General features: G+C 41.9%; 2 protein-coding genes across 2 annotated transcripts; both read left to right on the forward strand.

Moving 5' to 3' along the window:
• Positions 1-942: 942 nt before the first annotated feature.
• On the forward strand, positions 943-3,532 carry acot8 (acyl-CoA thioesterase 8). Its single transcript, XM_026220788.1, has 6 exons — positions 943-1,105; positions 1,851-1,987; positions 2,083-2,308; positions 2,387-2,544; positions 2,814-3,005; positions 3,111-3,532. Exons 1-6 carry the CDS (start codon positions 972-974, stop codon positions 3,224-3,226), a joined length of 963 nt encoding a protein of 320 aa, XP_026076573.1. The 5' UTR covers positions 943-971; the 3' UTR covers positions 3,227-3,532.
• Positions 3,533-3,610: 78 nt separating this feature from the next.
• LOC113054960 (serine/arginine-rich splicing factor 6) lies at positions 3,611-9,257 on the forward strand. The gene is made up of 6 exons (XM_026220787.1): positions 3,611-3,833; positions 5,803-5,966; positions 7,312-7,433; positions 7,856-8,058; positions 8,144-8,215; positions 8,297-9,257. Exons 1-6 carry the CDS (start codon positions 3,727-3,729, stop codon positions 8,745-8,747), a joined length of 1,119 nt encoding a protein of 372 aa, XP_026076572.1. The 5' UTR covers positions 3,611-3,726; the 3' UTR covers positions 8,748-9,257.
• The last annotated feature ends 3,726 nt before the right edge of the window (positions 9,258-12,983 follow it).

Below are 12,983 nucleotides of genomic sequence, written 5' to 3' on the forward strand. Positions count from 1 at the left end.
ACCTTCCGTGAGCGATGTATAAATAATGTTTTTGTGAACGCACCAGATATCGTTGAACAAATGTTCTATTAATGCTACTGGAACATTTGTTCTTAACTTGCCATCATTTTCCCTGTTACCCATATAAAACAAATATTAAACACTAACTTACAGCTACATAACAAAACAATAAAACATGTTAAATAAAACATAGCTACATTACACACTATTTCGGGTATTTATAAGATATAAGTTCTGGAGGGAGTGGTCGTGGACTCGTGGAGAAACTTCCAAATATTTGGTATTTCTAGAAAGAAAGAAAAAAAGCCCTGAATGCGCTCTTGACATCCAGACTTACAACTGGGGTCTCATAGAAATTCACTTAAATATAATGACCACTACAGGGACAAAAACTCAATAGCTGGGTCTCAGGATATTTGGAAAAGATTCAGAAGATTAAAGAAAATCTTAAAATGATTGTAGCTTGCATTTGAGCAACAGATGTCCTCAGAGTGCGCTGTTCCGAACACTCGGTTCAATCAGTGAATCATGGTTCAATTGATTCAAAGGTTCCGAATGATTCATTTCTCCCATTACTAGTGTTATCCTTTCCATTTCTATGCACTTATTTAACAATATGCAGCAATGTTGACCAAAATATGTCACTACGACATTTAAACATTGTGACACGCCACGCATACTCCCGTGAACCTTTTGGCGCAAATGAATCGTTGAACGGGTTTTGAATCGTTTCCGCCCTCTACGCCTGTGTTGCCACGTCCGCAGTTTTCCTGTGGAATTTGGATACTTTTACACTGTTGCTGCTGTATGAAGCGTCCCCTTAAGCGTCATATTTATCCTCTGGAATGGAAAATAATTGTTATTTTAAACCTGGACCCATCGAAAGACGATGTGACTAGTTTTTGAGTAGCGTTTGGGAGGGTTTTATTATCAAGCCCTGGCAACCCTGAGTCCACACAGATACAGTAAACATGGCTGAAGGCGGCAGTGAATCTCGAGTTGATATTGTAGCAAACCATGTGTCTAAGTCAGGTGAAGCTGATCTCAGAAGTGTCCTGGTTACAAGTGTCTTGAATTTAGACAAGCTCGACACCGACCTGTACAGGTAAACATATAATGTTATATGTCCTGTATTAACACTACAGTTCTACAGGACGAGTCATTTCGCTTTGTGTGAATATATACAGGTGCTGGTCATATAATTAGAATATAATCAAAAAGTTGATTTATTTTACTAATTCCGTTCAAAAAGTGAAACTTGTATATTATATTCATTCATTACACACAGGCTGATGTATTTCAAATGTTTGTTTCTTTTAATTTTGATGATTATAACTGTTATAACCAAGGAAAATCCCAAATTCAGTATTTCAGAAAATTAGAATATTGTGAAAAGGTTCAATATTACAGACACCTGGTGCCACACTCTAATCAGATAATTAACTCAAAACACCTGGAAAGCCTTTAAATGGTCTGTCAGTCTAGTTCTGTAGGATACACAATCATGGGGAAGACTGCTGACTAGACAGTTGTCCAAAAGATGACCATTGACACCTTGCACAAGGAGGGCAAGACACAAAAGGTCATTGCAAAAGAGGCTGGTGTTCACAGAGTTCTGTGTCCAAGAACGTTAATAGAGAGGAGAAAGGGAAGGAATTGATGGGGTAGATAAAAGTGTACAAGCAATAGGGATAACTGCACCCTGGAGAGGATTGTGAAAGAAAACCCATTCAAAAATGGGTATATATATATAGCATCTTCTAGTATTGAAGGACCTTCCACACTAAAACAAATTATCATTTTTCTGTCTCACAAAGTATAATTTTTCTGACAGTTTTTCTGTCTCGCAGAGGGACACATCACTGGGTTCCTCGCACTCAACGGCTCTTCGGGGGCCAGATTGTTGGTCAGGCTCTTGTAGCTGCAGCCAATTCTGTCAGTGAGCATCTCTACGCCCATTCACTGCACTGCTACTTTGTGAGAGCAGGTCAACTAACACTTTTTTTCTAATTACATATATGCTTATGTATATGGAAAGTTTGGTTTCCCTTTATTTTGTGAACGTGTGTGTGTGTGTTTCAGGGGACCCGAAGGTCCCAGTGCTGTACCAGGTGGAGAGGACTCGGGATGGCCGCAGTTTCTGTGTGCGATCTGTCAAAGCCATTCAGCACGGTCAGCCCATTCTGATCTGTCAGGCGTCGTTTCACCTGCAGCAGCCGAGTCCACTGGAGCATCAGTTCATCATGCCCTCGGTCCCTCCGCCGGACACACTGCTCACCGTCGAGGAGCTCATCCAGCACTACCTCAGGTCTCCGTCATCTGCTTGTCCGGTCTGTTATTAACACCTGTTGTCACACTCATGTGGGATTTACGTTTTGTTTTCCAGCGATCCAAACCTGGCAGACAATACGCGACAGGGTTTAAATAAAATCCTTGCTGATGAAGTTCCTATAGAGATCAAGCCAGTCAACCCACCCGATTTCTACAGACGTGTTGCCATGGAACCCAAGAAACTGTTCTGGGTGCGAGCGAGAGGACATATAGGTAATCTGGTACCTGGAAAATGTATTTAATTAAACAGAAATCTTGAGGAATCCTCTCATGCATATGCATTTGTTTTGGTTACACTCTGCTCTTATAGATATTATAAATATAGTTTCGTAGTTGTGATTACAATCTCTGTAAAAGAAAACTTCATCTCTTTTTTAACTCCTGGTCTTGTAATCTGAATGTATCCAGGTGTACAGACTGTAGTGTTTATTTGAGATTTGAGCAGCTGCCTGTGCTGAGGCTGTAGTTGTGTGCTGTTTCAGGGGCCGGTGATATGAAGCTGCACTGCTGCGTGGCAGCGTATGTGTCGGACTACTCCTTCCTGGGGACCGCACTGTTACCTCACCCGCGTCACAGGGCCCAGTTCTCAGCCTCGCTCGATCATGCCATGTGGTTTCACAGCACCTTCAGAGCGGACGAGTGGATGCTCTATGAATGTGAAAGCCCTTGGTCAGGTCAGCAGACGCTTCTGTCCACTCTTCCATGTGTTCATGCCGTATATGTATATGCTGATGATCTGTAGATGTTTCAGTGTTTAACATAGCTGTGTTTCCTGACAGGAGGCAGCAGAGGCTTCGTGCAGGGCCGCTTGTGGAGACAGGATGGCATTCTCGCAGCTTCCTGTGCACAAGAGGGAGTGATTCGAGTGAAGACGGCTCCTCAGAGTAAACTGTAGAGGACTGAAGATAGTAAACATGCCTTACAAAAGTTGCAAGACTGACTTTTTGTTTCTCATATTACAATGCACAATCAGTGAGGCAGTGTATGCAGTAACAACACAAACCATTTTAAATCCTGTTTAAAAAATGTATATTATAATTGCAGAAGTTTCTTTATAGCTTCTTTATTGTCTTTCTGTGTTAAATTACACTTGAAGTCTTCGAGGACACTAGCTCCGCCGTTAAAGTTCTTAATGTGGACCATTTTTCACAAGTCAAAATTATTTATATTTTGTTTATTATCAATAAACATAACAATCTGAGCTCGTGTTGAGCGTCTGCATTCTTTCAGCATCGACACGTCACTGACTGTGCGACTTCTGGAACGTGCTGATTACGCCGGAAGTGACGTCGAGGCGTTCACGTCATAACCGCTAGGTGGCCGTTCGGCGGAGACCGTTAGCGTTTAGGGCTACGAGGCTTCGTGCGTTTTATTGATATTTACTGAACGGTAACCATGCCGCGAGTGTACATCGGCAGGCTGAGCTATAACGTGCGAGAGAAGGACATACAGAGGTTTTTCAGCGGCTACGGGAAGCTGTCGGAGATCGATCTGAAGAACGGGTGAGTTCACGAGGACGACAGCTTCACGGTTCCGATGCGTTTCATTTAAGAATATGTTGTTTTATGAAGTGTTCGATAGATTGCACTTCATGGACGTGGTTTAAATGCTCAGTGTGTGTGTGTTGCTGGTCGAGGGGCTCTGGTCGCGTGCTCAAAATGGCGGATGGTTTGTTGTGCTCCGCGCTTGTGTTTCTTTCATGCAACCAGACGACATTTCCAGAATCTTCCCAATTGTTTGGCGATTCATGCAGTTTTATTTCTAAGATATTTGGAACCCACTACAACGAGGCCATTTTGAAACATCTTTGGAATAATACATTAAAGAAAAAGTAAATAAATCAATGTGGCGATGAACACGTTTGTATGTGACAAAGAGAAGTAATGCTGGCAGGGTATTTCACAATATAGTTTATTATGGGTTGGTTGGTGTCCCTATCTCGCGATCGCCACCCTCCGTGTGTCGGTAGCCCCCGGGATCTCCAGCTCCGTTGTTATCTGGGGCTATCGACACAGGGGTGATCTCATTCGAAAGTGCCCCTCGAGAGGGTTCCTCGAGCTGAAGGGGTCCCTTGAATTTGGTGTGGATCCGCTGCACCGTTGAGGAGTGATGGTCGTTCAAAGTTTCAATATTATCTCGTACTCTTAAGCTTTAAAGGTCCCGTTATTCGCGCTTTTTAAAGCTTTGATTGCGTTTACAGCGTACAATATAACATGTGTTCATGTTTCGCGTGTAAAAAAAATACAGTATTTTTACACAATTCACCTATCTGTTTACCGCTGTCTTCACTGTCATAAAAAGGGCTGATGACTTCCTCGTTCTATAAAGTCCCTCCTTCAGAAATACGTAACGAGTTCTGATTGGGCCAGCGGTTCCTGTGTTGTGATTCGACAACAGCTGAGCGCGCGCTGCCCTCCTGGTAACGTGATTGGGCTAGAACGCACGTGCTGGAGATGTACTTATAATCACAGGAGCGTTTTTACTGAGGAGATGCACATGAAAATCGCATTCGTTTTTTTTGCACAGCCCTAACATCTAGTTAACAAAGCTAAACAGCGTTGCCCTTTGTGTAGTAAGATACAGAAGCTGTTAAACGCACCAACTCAAATAATAAAATACACTTACCGGCTGTGGTCCATAAACAACACCTTCTCCAGACAAAGAGGGAACAGCTCCATCTTTTAAGAATAATCTTTGTGCGAATCCGGCATTAAACTGATTGTGATTGAGAAAGTTGTCCTCAGCAAAATGTGCTGCACATAGTTTTACCTGTGGATTATAATTTTCGGGAACTGAGTTAAACATAAATTGTAACCATTAATCTCCAAGTACAGCGTCCCTGGGAAGCCCAAACAAAGATGATTGGACTCCAGGATAAAAATAACAGCGTTTCGTCGACATGGTGACAAACACAAACGCAACAAGGCCGCGCCCCCTGTTTGTGTATTCATGTGGGCGGAGGTTAGTCAAAAAACAGTTATGATGGTTATGTTTTAGTGACGTCATTACTGCAGGAACTAGAGGGATGTAGTCCAAAAGGGTCGTTTTTTGTAGGCAAATTCTGTTAAATAAAATATCTCGCTTGGCAATGAACTTTGAGCTTTAGAATTTTACAGATATTATTCATACTCTAACAACAACATTACACACTAACTAATGTTTAAAACATGTGATCACGAAGAAGGGGACCTTTTAAAGTGAACAATGGAGCGCACTCTGCTGGACAAATGTAATCAAACATAATTACACAATTTGCATGCATTTTATCTCCTTTTTGTTATATATATATATATATATATATATATATATATATATATATATATATATATATATATATATATATTTTTTTTTTTTTTTTTTCATATCGGTGGCGCATATGCCGATAAAATCGCCAAACCGGTATATCGTTCAGGCTCTATCACTTATACAATTCTGGAGATCTCTGTTAAATAACTCCATGCTTAATTCCAGGTATGGGTTTGTGGAGTTTGAGGACACGAGTGACGCAGACGATGCGGTGTACGAGCTGAACGGTAAAGATCTGTGCGGGGAGCGTGTGATCGTGGAGCACGCCAGAGGACCGCGGCGGGACCGGGATGGATATGGTGGGGGTTATGGGGGCGGCGGCGGGCGCAGTAAGTACACTCCTGTTCATCATTATAACAAACATTTTCTCCTATTTTTTTTTTCCCTCCCTCAGGCACAAAGAAAAAGTGGAGGTGAATAATAAGTGTTATTTATTATTTCCAGTGGACTGTCCTTTCAAAGCATTAGCTCCTGCATCCAGTGACTAACTACATTTCTCTGTTAAAGTCGACAGCGCCTGTGGTCCGGACCGAAGGGATCTGGGATCTAATGAAATTAGTGAAATGTGACCTTGTTAAATGGGAATCCCTCAAAAGATGCCCCTGCTTTTGTAGTTCTGGCCCGTTTTAAACGCCAAGGGTCATATAAATGTGCAGTATAACTTGAGTACTCTTCAGAAGTCCGGGAGAGTACGACTAAAGATGTTTACATGTCAGATAGCAGGCTGTTTCCTCTCTTTATTGGTCCATCTCTAAATCTATTCTCACTAATAGATTTAGTCATCAGTGTTGTTTTCCTGAAGCCTCGCTGGCATGTAAACAGTGTGACGTGTGACGATGAGATTTTGTGTTTCCATCTGAATTCAACATTAACAAAAGTCCTTGATGTTTCAATTTAAAAGAGTCCGGTGCGGGCTGAGTCCGAGTCCATTGAGGCTAAGATGACTGCCTGTCCCGTTTGGCCTTGGCTTTCACCTTACAATGTGTGTGTGACCTTTGCCCTTTGACCCTTGGCTGACCTAACCGGAAGCCATGATGACAGCTGCCTTTTGCCAATAGACCAGGGTGATGGTGAGGAAACCCATTGGTTTTTATGTTGAACGAAATATTGGTCAGATTAAACGAATGTAGATACCCACTAGTTTTTCATTTGACTTTCTTTATTAAAAAGAGCAATGGGCTTCCCTTGCTACGTGTCTTGTGCTGTCGCTGGTATCACGTCAGCATCTAATATAAGTTTATTTTATTTTTTTCCTTCTGTTTGTTTTCATGAGGGTATTGTGTGCTCGTTTGCTGTCTGTATAATTGGGGCTCATGTTAAAACCTTGTGTCGCTGGAGAAGTATTCACGTCCAGAGCATTGCTGTTCTTGAGCTGTTGGGTGAAGACCAGCAATGCGACCTTTGACCCTTTCCGAGGGACTGATTGAACAAATCCAGTGCGGTCATATGTCCAGATTTATTTAGTTAGTTTTTAATAAGTCCCGTCAGGGCTCTGTGGTGCTGAGGTCTTGTAGTGTTTATTTGGGGGTGACTTCAGTGGGGTGGGATAGGAAGACTTGATTCTCTCAGTCCTGAACATCATGCGTTATGCAGATGTCTGAAGAGGTTGCCTTGTGTGCGCTTTCTGGATCGCGTCTAATTCTGTACTGAGTGTCTCTTGGCTTTTGTCTGAAGGCAGTAGTGGTTATAGCAGCAGGAGCCGGAGTGGAAGAGAGAAATATGGACCTCCGGTTCGCACCGAGTACCGTCTGATCGTGGAGAACCTGTCCAGTCGCTGCAGCTGGCAGGATCTCAAGGTGAGCCTGTTTTCAAAGGTGTAAAACTCTTCATTTTGGACTTGATTGAACTGATGTTGTTATGCTCCTGGGAGCCACATTTAAAGGGATAGTTCACCTTCAGTTGCTGCTCCCCATTGACTTTCATATTATGGGAAAAAATCAGTTTGCAAGTCACTGAAGGTCAACTGTCCCTTTAAGTGTCTGGTTCAAATACAAGTTTAATTTTCTGCTAGCGCTTCGAGCTGTTCGTGCTAGTGAATCATTCTCATCTTTGGCAACGATCAATACAGTATTGGTCCTTGTGTGGGTTTGTGACAGCAAAAAGAATGTGAATATTAAAAAAAAAAAGTAATTAAATAAGAATGGTTTATAGTCTCCATTTATATTTTGGGAAACCTTTTGTGTCTTTAATTGAAAACCCTGTTGTTTTGTGAGCGTAGGACTTCATGCGTCAGGCCGGAGAGGTGACCTATGCTGACGCCCACAAGGAGCGCACCAATGAGGGCGTCATCGAGTTTCGCTCCTACTCCGATATGAAGAGAGCTGTGGACAAGTTGGATGGCACTGATATCAACGGAAGAAAAATCCGTCTTGTGGAGGACAAACCGAGACGACGTCGCTCGTACTCTAGGAGCAGGTCAAGGTCAGGCCTTCAGGTCTTGGCTTCATCTCACTTGGTCTTTCTTGGGTTTCTGTTGGTCATTTGAATTGGCCGTTTTGTTTTATAGGTCTCGCAGCCGACGCCGTTCTCGAAGCAGGAGTCGCAGGAGTTCACAAAGCCGTTCCAGGTCCAGATCTCGGTAAGATGCTACTTTTTTTTGAGTGTGTGGTTAAAATGTGACTCTGAGGGCTTTTCTCACTAGCTTGTGTGTGTTTTACAGCTCGAGGTCCCGCAGCAAGCACCGCTCTCGCTCCAGGTCTGGTCGCAAGTCACGCTCCAGGTCCAGGAGAAAGTCTCACTCCAAGTCCCCTACAAAGTCCCGCTCCAGGAAGTCAAAGTCCCGTTCCCGCTCGCAGAAGTCACGCAGTCGCTCCACCAGCCCCAAATCCCGCTCTCGCAAGTCTCGCTCCAAGAGCCGCTCCAAAGCCAAGTCCGACAGAGACTCCAGGAGCCGCTCCAAGGAGAAGTCCGTCAGTAAGAGGTCCCGGAGCCGCTCGGCTTCTCCAATGGAGAATGGAAATGGAGAGCGGGCCAAGTCCAGTTCCCGCTCCCCTTCTCCTAAAGAAGACCGGCGTCAGTCTGAGTCGCCCGGCAAGCGTTCGGTGTCTCGCTCTCCTTCACGTTCGAAGTCTCGTTCTCGTTCCCGCTCTCGCTCTGCCTCTCAAGACTAGTGCAGGAACGTGTCATGCACAGTTCAGTGTTAACCCATCATTCACAGCCTGTGAACATCCACCTAATGCAGCCCAGTGTAGTACTGATAATGAGACGTGTCAAATTAGAATTGGTTTTCCTTTTTGACATTACTTCTAATATTTTGTGTTTGTGTAAGCATCGCTCAGGCTGTTGGTTGTGTTGACCTGCTTTGGTATGGGGCGTCTTTTAAAGGTTGGGGAGGGGTGTAACATTACGTTATAACTGATAGAATGCCTTCTTTTGCAGCTGTCTTTCTGTGAAGTTAAGAAGGGATAGTTGAGCGGTTGGCTATGAAAACGCTTGTGTATAGTCCGTCATAACTGTCTCTTGCTGATATCTTTTCCTGAAAGCTTTTTGTTTCTTTTTTTTATATATATATTACAAAGTTGAATACATCACTCCCAGTGTGATTTCTGTGATTGGTCTAATGGGTTTTTGAATGTTTTCCAATGTTTTTAGTTAAATAAACATTTAATTGTTTTGCTGTGTTGCTGCTGTTTTCTTTGCCCAGATGTGAGTAGATATTGACCATATATGAAGACTACTGCTGCTTCTTCCTCACATTTGTCACACTTGTAGTATATCGTGCTCCAGTAGGAACATCTTTCCTCTCTGCTGCCCCCCTGGAGACCAGTGTTTGAGAATCCACAGTCCAGTCCTCATTATAACACCGTAGAGGCTTGAAGCAGTCCATGTCTAGTGCAGCTTTCCATTTCCACCTTTCATTTCCATTCTAATGATTGTGTGGCCTGTTGAGCCGTGCTTCAGAGCTTACGTCACTAGCGATTTAAATTGTCTAAACGTCCTTATGTACTCCTTAAGCCTGGAATTGCTAATACTGCTAAATTTGGCCTGCCTTTCTCTCTCGAAGGCTACAAAGGAGTCAAGGACAATAATAATAGCACAGGGACGATCTAGCCAGAGGACACCCGTTGAAATCCTTGAGGAAACGAGAGCTCAATGGATCTCTTTTGAGAGTTTAATGAGAGTATCTCAGCAAGCAATAGAAGCAAATCCCGTTTGTCTCTTCTGTGGCTGTTCTGATTTCCCAGAAGCCCCTCAATTACTTCACCCATCCTCAACCGAGCATTCTTCCTTTACACACCCTCCTCTCTTCCTCCTGAAAGGATATTGTTGTGTTAACTATTCAGTTCATTCGATTGTGTTTTTGGAGCATTGTTCCACTTGTGTTTTAAACACTTACAGTTGTCGTCATTATTAAATCTAGTTTTGTCTTCATATATTTGCAGTTATTGTCTGTTTTGCTGTTTGATAAATGACCCATAACACTACCTGTGTGTAAACGTGTGATCCATGTGATGGTCAACATCTCGTACAGTGATTACTCCTGAATCCACTGCTGCTTGAAGAACGGTTCACAGAGACACTACTGCAACACTGCATTCAATGAGGAACATTTGAGAAAGCACATCAACAAGAACAATGACACAAAGGAACTGACGTTATCAACCTGGTACAACACACACGTTTCATTCTAAGAATAATTACCCTAGTGGTCCGTGGTGCAATTGCAGGGGGTCGTGGGATACAAAAATATAAATAACATTTTTAAATAACACTTTATTTGATCTAATATTGACAACAATATCATCACAAAAAATCAGGTTCAAGTTGAAGTTACTGTGCATTAAGTGTTAGATGCATTTTCATATTTGCCGCCATTTTTAATCATTCACGAACAGCTTGTTGAACGATGTTGTTGTATTAGATGACTGTGTAAGTGTAATGCAAATGAAGAAAGAAAAAAAATTTAGTTGGCAACACCAGAATGCTAAATTGTATTAGTGACAAACCAGTCCAAATTTCACATTTAAAATGGAATGAATAACATTCAGATGGACCTTTATTAATGTACATAAATTAATATACAATTGAAAGTCGAGGCACTGAAGCATTAGCCTACTGTTACTTTTTTTTATTATTATGAACAGTAACAAAAGCAACACAAAGGTATTTTTATGTAAATCCAAGTTAAATTCAGTAACAACAAATGGAAGTAAAATGTGTAAACACTGTTTAATATAATGAAACATGTTTCACAAGTCAATGTTATCGTGGTTGATGATTGTGTAATTTTAACGCAAATGAAAAAAAGTTATTATTAATAAAGTATACAATTATTTGGACCCAATTAAATACTAATTTTGAAAATGTGATGGGAACGGAAAATAGTGTCTGGATAATGGGAGTGGTATGGTGCAGTGGGGTGGGGGCTGGAGGGGAGGGGGTAGAACGGGGGTCCACTAGGATGGTTAGGTATATGATAAGGGTCCGGTGCTCAAAAAAGTTTGAGAACCACTGCCCTATAGTGTGTGTGAGCATATCTGTAACAGTGTGTATACCTTACGGTTGTGAACACTTCCAGTTTCCCTATCCTCTGGGGATGAGTAAAAGCTCTCATGATGTACCCATGATGCCGTCAATGCCACACATCGCCCTGAAGGCAGCGGAGGTCGACGTCTTTCACACTCGGTGAACTCAACACTTCAACCACACATCTGTAAAATAGGATACAACCGATTACAATAGAATAGCACTGGAAATATATACACTTTTATGAGCATTACACAATCCATTATCAATCGGGATATTCCAAACTGTTTATTCTTCACGGCAGACTGTTAATCTGTTTTATAGAAGCAATCTAACACCTAAACTTTCTACCTGTGTGCAGATGATTGGGACAAACTGAACTGGTCTGAGATTTCTGAACAGCTATTCTGGTTTGCCAGACTGAAAGACTTGAATGACTTTCATTACGAATGAACACACAAAATAAAATAAAAAAGACTCCAGAGAGCCCGATTTCATATTAACACTGAACCTCTGTGAGCTCAAAGTCTAGTGTGATGCAGCTTTAGGATTCTGGTAGTGAGTTTTGCATGGACAAACGGCACTCACATTTCCTTCATAAAGTTTTCTGAGTGAATATATTTGAAAATATAATGTATTTCTGTGATGCTGCGCTGTATTTTCAGCATCATTCCTCCAGTCTTCAGTGTCACATGATCTTCAGAAATCAGAATAATATGATGATTTACTGCTCAAGAAACATTTCTGTTTATTATCAGTGTTGAACACAGTTCAGGATTCTTTGATGAATATTTGCTAATATTATAAATGTCTTTCCAGTCACTTTCGATCAATTGAATGCATCCCTGCTGAATAAAAGCACAGATTTCTTTTCAAATCTTTCTCCATTTCTCCCCGATCACAGTCTGGACACTGGGAGTCTGTCCGAGCGTCTGAGGGGGAGACGAGACCCCGTCAGTCAGATCTCACAGCTCTGTTTGACATGTCTTTGCTAACGCCGCACACAAACACTCCTCCCTGCGTTCTGGAGTAAGGCTTTCATGATGTTCTCACAGAAATGACACTCAGTCATTCAGTCTGCACGAATGTTGAGACCATCACGCTCACAAAGACACAGGTTTGTGTGCTTGGCTGCAGAAGTACTGAATACCTAATGTCATGTCTGTGTTTTCAGTGCTTGACCTCTTTGACCTCGATGAGACCTTTTCTTTGCTGGCTCAGCTCTCAAATAAATGTGAGTTTCTAGAGTTTCTAGTTCCAACACTGTCATTGTTTCTAGTCTGACTGGTTGCTTATTAGTCATGGATGGAAGGTACAGATGATGATCTGGAGTTTTTTGAGCTTAAGTGTGGAGACATAGGAGTGACAGGGAAGCTAGACAAGGACAAAAGAGATGCCCAGCACATACCTGGACACGTCTTCATCCAGGTGGTGGAGTTTAAGACGCTCAGTGAAGTGAGACATTTCTATTTGACCATTCATTTAGCCTTTAATGTAGTGAAACATTATACCTATTATCATTTGTGCACCCACAGGTTTCAATCCTGCATGATTTTTCTCTTTTTCTGTGAAACAAGAAAAGGAGATGCTAGGGAAAATGCACTTTTCCACGCAACGAAAGTGGACAGTGATTTACTTTGCCATGCTCAGAAAAGTACCAAGAAAACAGTAGACTGACATTACTTTAAATAAATAAAAATAAAATTAACTAAAAAGTTACAAGTTTTAAAAGTATATTTTAGTCTGTGTCATCAGAAGACTAGAGAGAATAAAGAATGAACCACAAACTGTAAGAGCTGCTTTTATTATATTTATGGTGCTTTGCTGGTAATTTATACTGACAAGCTCTAAAAACAACCACCACTAGAAACCATTTCTTT

This window comes from Carassius auratus, chromosome 36, assembly GCF_003368295.1.
Source record: "Carassius auratus strain Wakin chromosome 36, ASM336829v1, whole genome shotgun sequence".
Taxonomy (NCBI): Eukaryota; Metazoa; Chordata; class Actinopteri; order Cypriniformes; family Cyprinidae; genus Carassius; species Carassius auratus.

Bases quoted from the DNA above. Each gene is read 5' to 3' on its own strand.
- acot8 (XM_026220788.1), top strand. From the start codon at position 972: ATGGCTGAAGGCGGCAGTGAATCTCGAGTTGATATTGTAGCAAACCAT. The intron at 2,545-2,813 runs GTAATCTGGTAC...GTGCTGTTTCAG, and splicing joins GCGAGCGAGAGGACATATAG to GGGCCGGTGATATGAAGCTG. The intron at 3,006-3,110 runs GTCAGCAGACGC...GTTTCCTGACAG, and splicing joins ATGTGAAAGCCCTTGGTCAG to GAGGCAGCAGAGGCTTCGTG.
- LOC113054960 (XM_026220787.1), top strand. From the start codon at position 3,727: ATGCCGCGAGTGTACATCGGCAGGCTGAGCTATAACGTGCGAGAGAAG. The intron at 5,967-7,311 runs GTAAGTACACTC...TTTTGTCTGAAG, and splicing joins TGGGGGCGGCGGCGGGCGCA to GCAGTAGTGGTTATAGCAGC. The intron at 8,059-8,143 runs GTCAGGCCTTCA...TTTGTTTTATAG, and splicing joins TACTCTAGGAGCAGGTCAAG to GTCTCGCAGCCGACGCCGTT.